Here is a 16,509-nt window from a genome sequence, read left to right on the forward strand (position 1 = left end):
CGGAGATTTCTTTTCTGTTATTTAGTTCGGTTAAGTAAACCAATAGTTAGATTAGTTACATAGTCAACGACGGTTTCGGAACTCTTAAAGAGATTTCGAATCAATCGGAGAAGAAGAAGACGAAGATGGGAGCTTTCGGGAAGCTGATCGACGCGATCCTATTCGTATGCTTCGCTCTGATGGCGGTTATCGGCCCGCTCATCGACGGACAAACGGCGCTTCCCAAATCAATCTTCCCGGCGTTTCTCACCGATCTGAAAACCAGTTACGTCGCCGAGTTCGGAGACTACTTGCTCATGGAGAAGCCGCATTTCCTCGTCGGACTCGTCTGGCATGAGCTCGTGTTCTTGTGGCCGCTCTCGATCGCTAACATCTACGCGATCCTCGCCGGAAAATCGTGGTTCGGTACCACCTGCTTGCTTTACGGAGCTTCCCTCGTCACTTCCATGGTACAATGAGGAGGAACATTAATCACATAATGTAGTTATTATATACAATTATAGTCTATACGTTGATTTTGAGATCTTTATCTTTACAATGCACTGACTAATGAGATTTTGTATGCTATGTGATTCTTGTATCTCAGTGTGAATGATATATAGATTAGGGTTAGCAGTGTTTCTTGGTGGAAAAGATATTTATTTTACTTGCAATGGTGAAACTAGATTTGATCTTGAACTGCATAGTTTTTTTGGGGTGTAATCTATGTTTATATCTGCTCTGCGTTTTTTTGGAGCTATGGTTTGACAACTGTGTGTGTGTGTGGATCTTTAGGCTGCAATCCTGGGAGAGATGATTGGTTCGGGGAAGGCATCTGAGAGATTGCTAATGATGTATGTGCCTTTCATGGGTATTGGGATTCTGGCTGTTCTTCGTGGTTTAGTCTCTAGTTCAACTAAGAGCACTGGATCTGTTGGAAAGAGGTATACTATTATGCCAAGGAGAAAGCTGGCGTAGAAGAGGTGTGTTTCTTATTTGAGATGGTTTTGTCCTTTTTTTTTTCTTTATGCGTCTTTGGATAACTTTGAATAGCTGACCTAAAAAAGGGGTCTGGCCAGGTGATTTCTTGTGGTCTGGTTTCTTATTCTACCATAAGATCCCCTGTTCTGGCCAGGAAAAACCTTGCTTGAGGGTTATTATTTCATTTGATTAGTCTTTTAACTCTTTTCTTTATCACATTGTATTTGATATTTTGGGATTCTGTTCAAGCTATTGTTCTCTCAGATAGTGTTTGCTTGGTTGGCATCAAATTCATGCTTGAAATCTCTGCTACATAACCTAAATGGGAGCTTTTTGATAAACCAACTTCCATACGCTTACAAAGCAAATACAAACTTCAAAGTCTTAACTACAAGACAGAAAGAAGAAACACAACTGTGACACAAAAACAAGTTTATGAGCGCATCTCTGACCTTTAAACTTTTAACTTTTCTAATCCAGTATGTTGCAGGGGAAGTCAATTCCCGAACCTCTTAAAACCATTTGCATTTTCACTTGTAAGTATAAAGTTTTTCCACTGCTTAGTTTCAACAAATAAGCAGAGCAAAAACTTAACACTACACACATAACCTTACTCAATGGTCTATCTTGTGAGGTTCGCTCTTGACTCCTCCGCTTAACACCAAAAAAGCTCTCTTCAAACCGATATCTTATTTCCTGCAGGAAGAACCAAACAAGTTTAATCACATTAAGGCCTAACAACAAGACAAAAAAAAAAAGTCTACAAACTGTTTACTTAAACTACCTAATGGGTGTTTTTTTATTCAAGCAGTCTCACAAGACATAGCAGCTTTGATCCTCTCAACAGTGCAAGCAATCAAATTGTTAACAGTCGCAACAGATCCAAGAGACAGCTTAGCCGTGGGAACCGAGTCAACCAGAATCTGAAAAGAAACGGTCAGCAGCGACCCTCCTTCTCCTCCACCAGTTGCATTACCATCAGGAAGAATAGCAAAACCTGATGGAAGCAGAGCCACATAGTCCGGATCGCCTCCGTTTAGCACAATGTTCATGGCTACAATATCAACCGGAGCATAGATCACAAAGGAAGCTGTAGGATCAGTACAACTCTCTTGTAGAATCAGCATGTTGCTCTGGCTAGAGTTTGCACTCTGTGACATAAAAAAAGATTGAAAAATATGAAAGCCTTGATCATATGAATTATAACAAACAAATCTACTCACATTCACCCGGAGGAGAGAAACACAGTTTCCTGTATCCCTCCCATTAGCAATATGTGCCATTTCTTGAACAACGCCTCCATTAGACAGTATATCCCACTGCAAAAATATCTCATTAAAAACTATGCTCAAAGTTGTTAGTAGTAGACCAGTAGTAACTAAAAGAGTTAACCTCATTTCTTGAATTCTCATCTCTGAGGAAGTCAAAGACTCTCTTTGGAGGAACAGGGATCCAAAAGGAAGTGGCTGCACTAAGAACAATACCCGGAGGCCTTCCTGGATCATCCACACTCTTCCTAGTCATCACTCTAACATCTTCAGCTCCTGTACCAGACAATGTAGTCCATGTGTGAGCAGTTGAAGCACTCACTCCTGCACAAAAGCTTATAACCATTCGCTCCGCCAATTTCAGCATGCTCCTCCTCCCTTCTTGGTTAGTTATCACTACACATTTCATCAAAATTAGTACTATGATTCTAAGAAAGTACTTGTGTACAACAAATAGTATTATGTTTATACCGCCAACTTCTCCTGAGGAAATGTGTGTAGCCATGACGCTAGCTAACCGCTCACATTGGCGGTCGAGAATAGCTACCCAACGCTTAGCACCAAAGGCATGACCAGTACTAACCATGTGTTTATACAAGTCATGAACTCCTCTGTCATCAACTTCCACATGTTCCACCCATGTCACCTGTTACATTAATCATCTCTACTTTTAAAAAATACATTTTGGAATTTACATTTATTTCATACATATAGCTTAATGTTTTTTATTTGTTGTTACCTTAGAGTATCCATTTGGCATTTCTTGAATCAAACATCCAGAAGCTCGCCGCCTGCATCTAACTGGTGGATTAGGCTGGAGACTATCCAATGAAATATCGACAACCGCCCAAGAACCATCTGCTTGTTGTTTACAGTAACGTGCGAAGTAAGTTTCCCGGGTGGGGACTAACGGTGTTGGAACTTGAAACTCTGCACTCATCTGACAAAAGCAGAGTGGTTTCTTGAGTTCCAAGTTATTAGGTTTACATTATTACAAGAGTAAGTAAGACTCAAAACTTACCACTTGCAGAGCTCCATTATAGTTTCCTGAAACCCCAGTCGATAAAACCGCTAATGTCACCGCTCTAGACACCATCCCCGCAAAAACAACCGACCATTGATTCTGCAACACCATATCAATGTTTAAAAAATATCAAACATATAAGAGAAAATTACTAATAATTTATAAAATGAAAAATGTTTATTACCACATCCATGAGAATCTCAACAATGTTGACATGATTCATGATCACAACCGCGCTTTCTCGTGAGGCTTCGGTTCTAAAACCAGCCGGTTTAGGTCCAATCCCTCTAGGAAACGTCCGTGCATATTCTTCTTCGTCTAAAACCAAACTTTTCCACAAAGGCTCCTCCACTTGAGTCATTCTCATGAGCTCTTCCATAGCAGAAACGGCTAAGTCGATGATCAACGGTTTATCAGATTCTGTTGGTGCGGTGATGGACTTGAAGAGATCGGTTGGGTTGTTTCCATAAACATCTCCTCCAAAGTTTCCCATGGCGAGTTCTAAGGGACGTGGAGGAAGTGGAGGTGGAGACATAAGAGGATAGCTTGAGACTGGCTTGCCTACGTATTTGGCTGCGATGGCTGATATTCTATCGATCTAGATGACATACAAGAAGATAATTTGTTTCATATAATATAGTTTTGGATCACAAGAAGAACTTACGTTATATATTAAGTTATCTATTTCTTGTTAGGTTGAGTAAAAGTATGTTTTAAGATATATTATTTCGACTCAGAAATATATGTTTTCAAAATGCTTCAATTATTATTTTATACCATGTGTGGTTAAGGCAATATAGTCTAAGATAAGATCAATTAATATACATATATATATATATACCTCTTCTCTTAAACGAGCATTTTCGAGACGGAGTTGGTGTTCGTCAAAGGACATTTCTCCAATAACCGTTGGACCACCACAGTTAGGACATGAAGCATTTGCAAGAGCCTCTCGATATCTAATGTTGTCTCCTCTAAGCTTTTCGTTTTCCGCCCGAAGATGCGAGTTCTCGTGCCGCTCGTGATGATTCTGCACCAATAAATTCATTTTTATGTTGTCTCCATAATTTTTCTATAATTAATAGTGTTTTTTTTCTTGTTGCTGTTATATATTATTATATAATTAATTTAGAAAACTAATAGTTTCTAATCTGAGTACAATCATGAAGCAACAAAAGGTTCTTACTAAAAGAGGAAAAGTATATATGTATATACTGCACACATGATATATACACTTATGTACACGTTATGTGTTTCACCGTATTTGCATAACGTAAGCACATGCATGAGTCCAAAACGTTTCAATCTATACATTATGGTTCCAACTTAGCTATTAAATGGGCAAGTTGTTTTCAACTAAACAATTTTTCTATGGCTGATTTCGCCAAAAAGATAGTTCGGCGGCCAAAGAAGAACTTTTCAAATTAAGAAAACCAAGTCAATTGTTTTAACTACATTTAAAAAAATCTGCCAAAGTTCTACTAGAATCATTGTAGAAAATTAGAAATCAAACACCAAAAATCCACCCAAAAGCTTGTCATTTGTTAGGCCTATATTATATTAATTAGAAAATTCCCTAATCTTCTTCTAAAATTAATGTGATTGAGATCAGACGCATTATGTAGGTCTAGCCGTCTAAGCATAACATAAGCCTTATATTTATACTTTGATACATATCCATAAGTGTATAAATGATCATAAGTATATATACCTTCATTTGGGTGCGTTTGTTCTGGAACCAGAATTTGACCTGAAGAGGTTCCAAACCCAGTTCACGGCTAAGTTGTTTCCTTTGCTTGTCATCCGGGTGAGGACACTCTTTGAAGAATCTATTTAACAACCAAAATGATGATACTAAATTAAAGGAAAAATAAAGTTATGAACTAAAACATGAAATTTGTGATATGCTATACGCTTCCATCTCCTGGATCTGAAGTTGGGTGTGTCTATGATATCGTTTCTTCTTATTAGGATGATGATTATCTTGATCATTTCCCGATCCTCCTTCTTGATTCTCACTTCCCGATTTAGTATTCGCACTGTCGAATTCCTCGTCGCGAAGAAATCTTTCATTGATATTATTGTTGTCTTCGTGGTTGTAGTTGTGGTTGTTGCTATCTTCGTTGTTCATAGCTGCAAGAAACATATTTGGCTCGAACATCTTTTTCTTACACTTGAAATTGAAACCAAACCCTAATAAGAAAAAGTAGAAAGTTTAGTCAGATGTTATAAAGAATTAGGGTTTTTTCTTGGATACAAGAATCAAGTCAATAAGAAGAGTAATTTCACCAAGATTGTGAAAAAAATATGGCAATACTTTTTCCACGTCAACAACTTAATATTTTTGGAGTTTTCTGCCTTTCTTTTTGAAGATCTTACAAAAGGTTTATAGCCTCAAAGAAAAACGACGATTTTGGAGATGCTGGTAGGAATCAAAGGACCCACTAATTGAAAGCAAGAAAGAAGAGCCTTTCGAAAACATCACAATCATATTAATACGTTATTTAATAACCAACCCAAAACAATGAATTTCACATAATACAAATTATTCGAACCTCCCAATCTTTTTGCCATAAAAAATATCCAGCAAGCTAAAATATATTTTCTTGAAACTGATTCATAAATTATATGTAGTGTAGATGGAAATCATTAGATGACTTGATAATGAATTTTTCATTTAGAGAATACCACACTTATATCCAATTTTCTAATAGAATGGTATTGGAATTCACGAGGAGAGAGAAGATGAAAAGAGAAATGTTGGACTCATTTGTTCAAAGCAAATTAAAATGGGCAAGAAGTAGTTATACAAATAATCCTCTCTTTCCTGGTTATGAAAAACAGAAAACAATATAGTATTTGTGAACAAAATGGAATTAAATATACTGTAATTATTAGCAGACTGTTATATTATAGTATAACTAAAATTCTCCAGGAAAAGTATTAATTTACTATCGTTTGCAACTTTTTCAAACAGTTAAAATGGAAAATGTTATAGTCTGTGCACGGTGCGATGGACCAACATTGAAGTTATTACACAGCTTACAACCAACGTGACATAAGGCCTGGATGATGTATTTAATTTCTCCAGCTATTTTTATTACCACTACCGTATATAAAGTTTTTTCTTCACAAATAGATGGAATATTTATTATGCATATAAAGTATAAACACGTTTTTTATATATCAAAACAAACGTATAGTAAGAAGAAAAAAACAAACGTATGGTAAGAAGAAACTAGAAGAGAATAGAATATAAACCTTTAACCTTCTTCCTCTACTGTTGTCTTCAGAAATACATCTCAATAACTAAAAAAAGAAGAAGATAGTAGTATCAGAAAGTCAGACGGAAAATAGTTATCAATTAATGTTAAAGAATGAAAATTAAGACTAAATAAATGACAAATTCAACATACACGAGATAATTTGGTTCTATAATCCTCATGAAAGTGAGAGTTTTATGAAGAGGCTTAAATATTAGTGTAATGATCAAATACATTAGACAAATGAAAAAGGTTTTGTTATCAATGAAAATATATATTTAACCTGATAAATGATGAGGTTTTCGAGACATACATTGCCAGGAAGACGCGACGAAACCCTAAAGGAAGAGAGAGGAGTATACCATGTGTGGCCTGAGATTTGTTTGTCGGAAAACCAGAGATGGTTTTGTACTGATCAAGCGGTTTTTTGTCGAAGAGTTTGAAAGCTAGGTGTAAATCTTGGAGGAAGAGAGAGGAAAAATTGGGAGAGGAGAGTAATGGCAGAGAGTATTGAGAGGGTGCAATGAAATTAAATGGTGAGAGTGGGACACTTTATTATCATATACTAGAGATTTTTTCCGCGCTTCGCGCGGATTGTGTCTTACAAATTTATTTTATTTATAATATTATTTGTTGGTTTTTTTCTTTTATATTAACTTCTTGTTTTTTCAATGTTAGTTTTTCTTAATTTAAATTTATATGTTTATAATTTTTCATTTTTCTTGTCGTAGATGGAGAATTATATTTTTTATTGATGGTTTTTTGTATGTGAAAGTGACATAAACTTTTTGAAATTTTTAAATAATGTTATATATAGTACGATTAACACATTAAAGAAGAGAAACATATTCAGACACATTTTACACAGGTTTTATATGCATAATTTTAAACATTATATATGTATATATTATAAGTTTGAAACATGTAAATGCTTTCTAAACCTAAATACTTTGTTCTGAGTTTACATAACTTATCGAAAAATTTATTTTTTTTTAAATTCAAATCACAGAAAAAATATCAAAAAGTCAGTATAGATGGGTTTTTTGGGCTTTTAAATCAACACTGAAAAATTACATGAATCAGATAACAACAGTTTTATAAACAACTGGATAAAATTTGACGGAACCAAAGATTTTCACACAATATGTTCTTTCTTCTTCAAATTGCGAAGAGCATATAAGCACAAGAAAAAAATCATAATTTTTGTTTCACTTATATAACATTTTTTCTCCTTTACACATAGAGTTTATTACACTGCTATAAGCAATGAAGAACTCTATTCATATAAGATTCACATCTATGCATTTTGTCAAAGAAGAATTTTAGCCATCTTTAGTTTCGGAATGGACCAACTTCAGTTATATATACTATATTTTCTCTATGATTCAAAACTTACACTTTTAATATATGTGCATATTTCCATGTGAAAAGGCACACACACCATCTATCATTCAACCTATTACTTTTTCCAAAGTAAACACTATAATCCTCGTTTGGTTAACTCCACAAACTAATCTATTTGGATCAGTTTACCAAAAAATATGGATACTAATGTCAGAAAATAATATAAACACTATCAACAATAAATATTGGCACAAGACTATTTGGTTCAAGGAACATATTCCACGTAATGCGTTTATATCATGGCTGGCTTTGCGGAGAAGACTGCCAACCAAGGATCGCTTGAGGCGTTGGGAGTTAAATGTCTCCGGAACGTGCGTCCTTTGTAATCTGGAAATAGAGACTCACCATCATCTCTTCTTTGAGTGCTCTTTCTCTCGCTTGATATGGGAGCCTGTTGCTGCTGAAGTTTGGATTTCTCCTCCGACTGATCTACACTCTGTTGCAGCCTAGATCAATCAACCTCGCGTCAACGCAGATGCACATGCTACTCCAGTCATCAAGCTCTACTTTCAGTCAGCCATCTACCTGTTGTGGAAAGAGCGTAATGCTCGTGTGTTCACAACTGTCTCCTCACCTTCATTAGTCATCCTTGCCTCTCTCGACCGTATGATGCGTGACCGTCTCCTCTCTTACCCGGCAAGTTCTTCTTTCTCCTCTTTTCTACTTCTTTTTATATTTCTTGTATAAGATCTCCTTAAGATTTTTTTTTACCTTGAGTTGTTGTTGGTTGTTTTTGTTTCCTTGCTGTAATAAGTTGTTTAAAAACAACAGTGTAACCTTTCAGAAAATGATAATCTTAATATCATACAAAAAAAAATAACAAATATTGACTTATTTATGTGAATATATATTTTATTTTAAATCATTATAGTGGACGAAGAAAGCACCATAATTTGTACAACAAATTTTTTTAGATTCACCTCATCATACTCACCATTTTACCATTTTAATTACATAATTTTACATGAGTTTCTCCACCCTTCCCGATTATTTTCTCTTTATTTATAACTACAATATAAAGTTATAAACTATATATATTATAAATTAATAATTTATTTACCCTTGAAGTCTAATGATTAAAAATAGAACATAATTCAATATAGATATATGATTCTATTAATAAATTAGCAGTTACAAATTTGAAATTTCTAGAAATATCAAAAATTGTATGTTAGTTAATTATTTTCTAAATGACATTTATTTTTAATTCTTTTTGGATGAGAATATTTTGGCTGAGGTGGATAGTCTCAAAAGCCTTGAATTTAGTCCTTTTTATATAGTAGCATGTAACAACATTTTTAACAGTAAAATGGATTTGTAGCATGGAAATTTATAATGATGTTTTGACACGTCATTTACATGTTATTTATGTGTATAGCGTTGCATTTTTTCATGGTTAATGTTTGGCATATGTATTAATATTTTTAATCACTTGGTTATGTTTTATGATTTATTTTTTCATAGTGCTGTTTGCTGGACAATATCAAATTCCAAATCTTACACATTTATTTGGCTATCAAAACTATGTTTATAGTGAACACTATAACACATATTAGTTCAAAGATGTTGTCATGTGAGTTATATAGTTTACGTAATTTTAATATAGTCTTACACGAAAGGAAAAATATGTGTATCCACCTAATATCCACTTAGGTAAAATATGCCATCTGGCCCAACTCCAAAGTGAAGGAGACATTTGTTTTGTAAACGAAACCATATACCCGATTACTTGAAATTAATGGTTTGGTTAGCTGGGCTGCATTTACAATTATTTTTTTTAAATCTGGCCCAACTCCAAAGTGACGGAGACATCAAACGAAACCATATACCCGATTATTTGAGATTAATAGTTTGGTTAGCTGGGATGCATTTTCGATTTCTTGGTATGGGTTACCAGTGACGTGGCAAAACGATTGGTCTGGAATATTTTGCCTAGGTGGCACCCTTCAGAAGTTCCAAAATTAGTCCCTATTATATAGTGGGATACAGGCTTATAGAGAGCGAGGGAGAGGATAGGAGATAATGATACAAATTTTGTTTTTCGTCCAAAAAAAAAAGTGTTTCAAAAAATATATATATTGTCGACAAAATATATATATATATATATATGTATATATATTATTGTTTATATTATAGTATACTCGGAATGACGGCTAAGGGCATCTCCAACCCTACTCCATGCATTTTCAATTCCAAACATCATTATGGAGTAAAATCTTCTCCAACCCCACTCCATTTTGGAGTAACCCTAGCCATTACTCTATTTTGAAGTTGAACTATTTTTATTTATAAAATGGTCATTTGAATATTTAATGTTTTTATTTCTTACTTAAATAATATTTAAAATGATACAATAACATGAAAATAGTATATTCTACAAAGGATTCTTTAATAATTTTAAATAAATGCATAAAATAACAGAAAACATAAATAATTAAAGATAAAGTTCCACCTCCGAATATCAAAATTGCAGAAGACGAAAATGTCCGATTTTGAAATTTTCTTGCTCGATTTAGGAATATCAAAGATAAAGAAGCTCATTTTTCATTACGAAATGCATTAGTTGATCATTTGTGGAAAAATATCCTAATACTCATTGTTGAACCCACATATATTATGTATTTTTTAATGATTTCTTGTACTTTTTAATAATAAATATTTAATTCAAATAATTTATATTTTAATTATTTATTGTAAACATAAAATAGTTGGGGTTAATTGGTAATTTTTATAAGTATAAGATTTTATTTGCAATTATTAATAAAATAAAAATGAAATCATTTAAGAAATATTATTTTTGGAGTAGAAAATGGAGTAATACATTGGAGTAAAACCTTACTCCATTTTAGTGTTGCACCATTTTGGAGTAAAAAATGGGGTAATACATTGGAGATGCTCTAAAAGGCCAATAGAGACCACGCTATCATTATATAATTAATATTTATATAGTTCTTTTTTTGGGTCAAAATATACTTATACAGTTCTAAAAGTTTATTAATTTTATAAAATATCACATAATGAAACAACCAAAATAATCTTTGCTTATATAGCTACAAGCCAATACATCATCTCCATGATAAAATCCCTGTTCAAAAATGCGGCTGTCTAGGCGTTTTTCTGAGGTTTACCACAGTGAATATGCCTAAATCGGTGTAGTTAGGTGTTGATCCGCGTAAAATTGCCTAATTTCCGCGTTGACCGCTTAATTTTCGCTTAGACCGCCTAAATTTTTTTTTCGTCCGTGTAAAGTTGAAACACAGTTGATTATTTTTTACTCATTATTGACAGATTTTGTGTAATTATTCATTACTAAATAATTACAATTAGCTATCAAAACAAAAACAAACACATAATTACTTCATTTAGGAATTTTTTCGTACCAATCACACCATAATCTAGATGTTTGACGAATCAAAAAAAGGCTGCTTAAAATTATATATAAAAAATTGTATAATTATGTCTTAGAACATGTGTCATCATGTTTAAAATTAGCTAAATATATTACAAATATATTAAATTGTATTTAAAACTAAGCTCTGCGTAATTCCCGAGTATTCTCCGATTTTTTCGGTAACTCTCTAGATCCGAGGTTGCCGTCCAATTAGCACCTAGCGTAGTTTCGAACAACGGATAAAATTAACCCAAATCTAACATATATATTACGTTTTGTAAGTAATTTAATTATTTTTTTAACATAGATATTAAATTTAGATCACTTTAAACAATAATGTTTTCTTAAATGAAAGTTCTATATAGAAAAAGTTATTTAACTACGTACAATCGATTTTTTTTAACTCAGTTAATAAATTTAAGGACTTATCTAGATATATATTTCATATGACAATTAAATATTTATTTTAAGACATAAATTAAATTCGTTATTCTTTAGAGTGCAGTTATGCTATTTAAATACAAATCGTCACTATATAAATGATAAACATTTTAAATTAAATTCATGCATTCATATGTAATTACACTCTTTTTCACGGGAAGATATATAAAGATATTGCATATTTAATTTATTAGCTCTTACATACCAAGGTTAATAAAATAATTAAAAAAATTGTCATATGTAATTTTATAAGTTTTTTAAATATGTACGTATGTAGACATATAGATGGAGCTGTATGTAAATGATAGAGTGGCGAGTAGTTTTTTAGCATTAAATGTTAACACAGAGGCTGCATGGCTTCGGCCATTTACTGCTCTCATGCCTCTCTTGCACTTAACCTCCTCTTCATTTGTACTCTCCATTAACAAAAACTAATAATTCAATACCTAACATTTGAGTTTTTTTCCTGCTACTTACCTAAAAGTTAAAATTCAAAAGAACTGCTACATGTACATACCCAAAAACTGTTATAAACGTCATCGTAGAAAAAAGATATATGGGGGCATCGTGAAGAAAATAAAATATCGTATGTTCATTGTGAACCTGATTACAATTTTGTTTTTTTTTTCTGCTTCCTAGATGGGCCGTAAGACTGTGATCAATTTTAGGCCCGTAAACTAGAGCGGCAAGGCCTAAAGTCAAACACTACTGAGACCAACGAACATTGCTGACGAATATGTTATATTAATAACCTAATTTTAGGTCGTTACTTGTCCCACAAGAACAGTATATTAAGCCATATGATTTTCCAGTTACTAAATATAGCAACTTAGATGATTTCCTAAAATAATATAAGAACGTGGATTCCACATACGATAACAGTCTATTATAGTTTTATTCAACTTTGAGAGCTAAGAACTTAATAAAACAACTTCCCTAACTACATGTTGTCCAAAGTCAATAACTTTTCATAGAGCAAAAAGATGATTTAAAGATTTCTTATTCGTTGCATGATTTTGAGTTTTTATGCTTAGTGGAGGCCCTGCAATGATCTCCTCCTCTGTCTTTCAAACCTAAATTAAGAAACAGAGAAAAACTGCAAATGGGTTTATGTAAATCCCACTTTGACACTTCTCCATGGACATTTTCAATGTCTCTGGGTGGTGTATAAAAGGCCTGTGAGTCTCTCTTTCATCTTCATCTCCAAGCTAGTTCTGATATTTCTTGGGTAGTACTCAACAAAGAAAACGAGCTAAGAAAAGAGAGAGAGAGAGAGCAATGGCGATCAAGAACCTTCTTGTCCTCACAGTTTTTCTGAGCGTTCTTGGAGTTTCAGTTGCTATTCCGAAGGGTCTTGAGCTTAACTACTACAAACACAGGTGTCCGGATGCAGAAGCCATTGTCCGTCGTGTCACGGTTCAATATGTTTCTCGCCAGACGAGTCTTGCAGCCGCTCTTCTAAGGGTGTATTTTCATGATTGTTTTGTTAGAGTAAGCTCTTACTTCACTTTTTTTTTTTGCGTTTGTAAGTCTATAACAATGGGTATATGAACAACAATGCTAACTATGTTATGATCCATGCATATAGGGATGTGATGGTTCCGTACTTTTGAAATCTCCAAACAAGGACGCAGAAAGAGACGCTATCCCTAACTTATCTCTTAGAGGATATGAAGTGGTAGATGCTGCCAAGTCAGCCCTAGAAAAGAAGTGCCCCGGGGTGGTTTCTTGCGCTGATGTTCTTGCTTTAGTCGCTAGAGACGCTGTCTTAGTGGTAATATTTTTGCACTTCACTGACTTTTTTCTCATTAAAAAAAATTAAATAAGAGTAGTAGAGTACTATATATAGCTAACTTTCTTATGCTTTTTTTACAGATCAATGGACCGTGGTGGCCAGTTCCATTGGGCCGGAGGGATGGACGCATCTCAAGAAAATCTGAGGTTAATTTACCATCCCCATTCGCCGGAATAGCTGCACTGAAAAAGAACTTCTTCGACAAGGGTCTTAACACTAAAGACCTTGTCGTTCTCTCAGGTATGGCATTTTTGGAGTGTTTAATAGGGCGAAATCTTAAATTTTGAGGTTATAAACATTTAGTAAGAGTTTTAATAATTTGAGAGTCTATTTCTATGTGTATAACCTTTACAAGTTTTGTGGGTTTATTTCTGTGTACATAACCTCTAAACTTTATTATAATGGTTTATTTTCTTGTGCAGGGGCTCACACCATCGGAATCTCTAACTGCGGTCTCATAAACAGCCGTATCTACAACTTCACCGGGAAAGGTGACTTTGACCCTTCTATGAACCCTAGCTACGTTAGGACATTGAAGAAAAGGTGCAAGCCAACTGATTTCAGGACATCAGTGGAGATGGACCCAGGCAGTGTCAAGAAGTTTGACTCTCACTACTTCAACATTGTATCTCAGAAGAAGGGTTTGTTCACATCTGACTCAACACTTCTCGATGACCCTGAGACCAAAAGGTACATTGACACACAGGTTGCTACCGCTGGATCTTCATTCAACAAAGATTTCTCCGAGTCAATGGTTAAATTAGGTTTCGTTGAAATTCTCACCGGGAACAAAGGAGAGATCAGGAGGAAATGTGCCTTCGTAAACTGAGTTTCATCAAAGCTTTCTCTCTTTCTTTGGATTGTGGTTTCAACGTTGTTCAAACTGTTCTTTCTTTTGGATGTTTTTCCTTGCCTTCAAGTCTGTTTTCAGACAAGAGTATTTCAGTGTCCTTTGTATGATGGAATGTCATGTTTCTTTAACTATCATCTCCTTTATAAGATGCATAAATCATAATCATTCCGCTGCAGACACGACAAATAATCCTCCTCAGTTTTTTTATAGATCATTGGAGCGCATTTAAAAAAAAATCATTGCAGAATTAGGTAGCCATCTGTAATAAAAATATGTTTCCTTTAAACAAGAAAAAAAATGATGCTGGTATGATGCCTAAATAAATTCAATTCTCAGGATTCATCTCTACCGGCCCTTTTGCTCTTTGGAAAGACTATTGACTTCTTAAAATATGCAAATACTATATTAGTAATATGTAAGAAAATAGAGATAATAATAACAACTACTTTGTCATGTGTGTTACACAAGTTCATATTCTGGCCTGAATCATCTTTTTTATCTTTTTTTTTCTCTTCCATCGTTTCTCAAACTACATCGTGTGCCTCAAGCCTCCTCATCAGTGGTGGAGCCAGAAACATTTTCTACCGGGGTCAATAATATTTTAATATTAAATATATATTATATCATGTAAATTTAATAAATTATTATATGTACTTTAATATTAAAATTGTTTAAATTAGTTATATATTTCATTAAAATATTTACTATTAGTGAAAACAAATTAAACGATCTCTAGACAAATCTTATAATTATAATTTAATTAGTTTGACCAACTATTAAATAGTGACTTATATATATGTGATGAAATTAACCATTTTTGCTTAGTGTAAGATCACCGTAATTGGTAGTTATTTTAGTATATGTAGAGAATTGTAGCAAAATAGCACTTTATTTAAATTATGTATAGCAAGGAAGAAAAAGAACTACAAACATTTACATTTTGATTATAAAAACAATAAACTTCTTAAATTTTCCAATACAATCGAAACTTGTGTTTGTATATTAAATTTTAATAAAATAATAATTATGTATAAGATATAGACATTAATAGACACAAATACACTTTTTTATTACTTTTGCAAACTTATTTACGTTATCTATACCACTTACATGGATATAGTGATGAAATGCATAAACTTTCAGTAAGATTAAAGTAGGTTTCAAATACATAGGGGTCAGGAGAAATTTTTGACTGGCGTCAATACTAAATATTATTAGAAAACGTTGTTGATAATTAAAATTGACCGGGGTCAGCTGACCCCCCTACCCTTAACATGCCTCCGCCCCTGCTCCTCATCCTTATTAGTTACCCCCCTTAACTTCTAATTTGTCAACAACATACCCTTACAAAACAAATTGTCAACAAAAAGTTATCTATTTGACATATTTACGTTTATCATGGGATAGTATAGCATGACCACCAATTTAGACAACATAATAGTTGATACACAGCCAAAATAATATAAAACTAGGTTAAGACATGCGCCTTGTGTATGTTGAGTTTATTTGTATATAGTATTGATAATATTTTTTTAATATTTGATCATATTATTTATACATATACAATTTTTTTTTGTTTTTATTATATAATTCTTTCCGATGGACCGGATCAATTTTTATTAAAAATTGTGGAACTAAACTATAATTAATATATCATGGGTTAATCGGATTGGACATTAAACAAATTATGACAAAAAAGTCTTATTTTTTCCACCGTACACATTCTTGAAAAATGTGAACAGTTATGTTTCTACAGTTGAATTATTTTGACATTATCTTTCATATGGTTTTGAAAGGTTTAAGATCAGCCGTCGAATTGATACATGTCATTTTAATGATTTTAGTCGTATACTTAAGGATAACTTACATTTTTGTAAAAATTTAAAGTCATTTTAAAATATAACATATAAGAAAAAATATAACATATAAGAAAAATATAACATTTAAGGTTTCCTCATTTTTGTAATTTAAAGTTGTTTTAAATTTTTTAAAATATAACATATAAGGTTTCATCATTTTTTAAAATTAAATTCATTTAAAAAAATCAAAATATAACATATAATAAAAATAGATTTTTTATTATATAGTTAATGTGATTGTTTATTTTTTT

At 33.0% G+C, this 16,509-nt stretch overlaps 3 protein-coding genes across 8 annotated transcripts; 2 read left to right on the plus strand and 1 right to left on the minus strand.

Moving 5' to 3' along the window:
• The first annotated feature begins 44 nt into the window (after positions 1-44).
• On the plus strand, positions 45-1,223 carry LOC106371078. The gene is made up of 2 exons (XM_013811104.3): positions 45-449; positions 775-1,223. The coding sequence occupies exons 1-2, from the start codon at positions 126-128 to the stop codon at positions 955-957; spliced, it is 507 nt and encodes a 168-aa protein (XP_013666558.2). The 5' UTR covers positions 45-125; the 3' UTR covers positions 958-1,223.
• A 51-nt stretch (positions 1,224-1,274) lies between these two features.
• Positions 1,275-7,062, minus strand: LOC106371077 (homeobox-leucine zipper protein HDG2). Of its 6 annotated transcripts, none has more exons than XM_048743445.1 (13): positions 6,878-7,061; positions 6,514-6,561; positions 5,166-5,445; positions 4,964-5,081; positions 4,094-4,282; positions 3,437-3,850; positions 3,250-3,351; positions 2,968-3,168; positions 2,700-2,874; positions 2,353-2,624; positions 2,184-2,279; positions 1,745-2,111; positions 1,275-1,656 (listed from the first exon to the last, which is right to left on the minus strand). In XM_048743445.1, the coding sequence occupies exons 3-12, from the start codon at positions 5,411-5,413 to the stop codon at positions 1,764-1,766; spliced, it is 2,163 nt and encodes a 720-aa protein (XP_048599402.1). In that variant the 5' UTR covers positions 5,414-5,445; positions 6,514-6,561; positions 6,878-7,061; the 3' UTR covers positions 1,275-1,656; positions 1,745-1,763. The 6 variants fall into 6 exon arrangements, with proteins under 6 accessions (XP_048599402.1, XP_013666552.2, XP_048599400.1 ...); XM_013811098.3 differs by having other exon boundaries at positions 6,799-7,050; XM_048743443.1 differs by having other exon boundaries at positions 1,745-2,279; positions 6,878-7,062.
• Positions 7,063-9,913: 2,851 nt separating this feature from the next.
• On the plus strand, positions 9,914-14,927 carry LOC111201287 (peroxidase 1-like). Its single transcript, XM_022692968.2, has 4 exons — positions 9,914-13,242; positions 13,340-13,525; positions 13,627-13,786; positions 13,969-14,927. The coding sequence occupies exons 1-4, from the start codon at positions 13,030-13,032 to the stop codon at positions 14,373-14,375; spliced, it is 966 nt and encodes a 321-aa protein (XP_022548689.2). The 5' UTR covers positions 9,914-13,029; the 3' UTR covers positions 14,376-14,927.
• The last annotated feature ends 1,582 nt before the right edge of the window (positions 14,928-16,509 follow it).

Source organism: Brassica napus, chromosome A10 (genome assembly GCF_020379485.1).
Source record: "Brassica napus cultivar Da-Ae chromosome A10, Da-Ae, whole genome shotgun sequence".
Classification (NCBI taxonomy): domain Eukaryota; kingdom Viridiplantae; phylum Streptophyta; class Magnoliopsida; order Brassicales; family Brassicaceae; genus Brassica; species Brassica napus.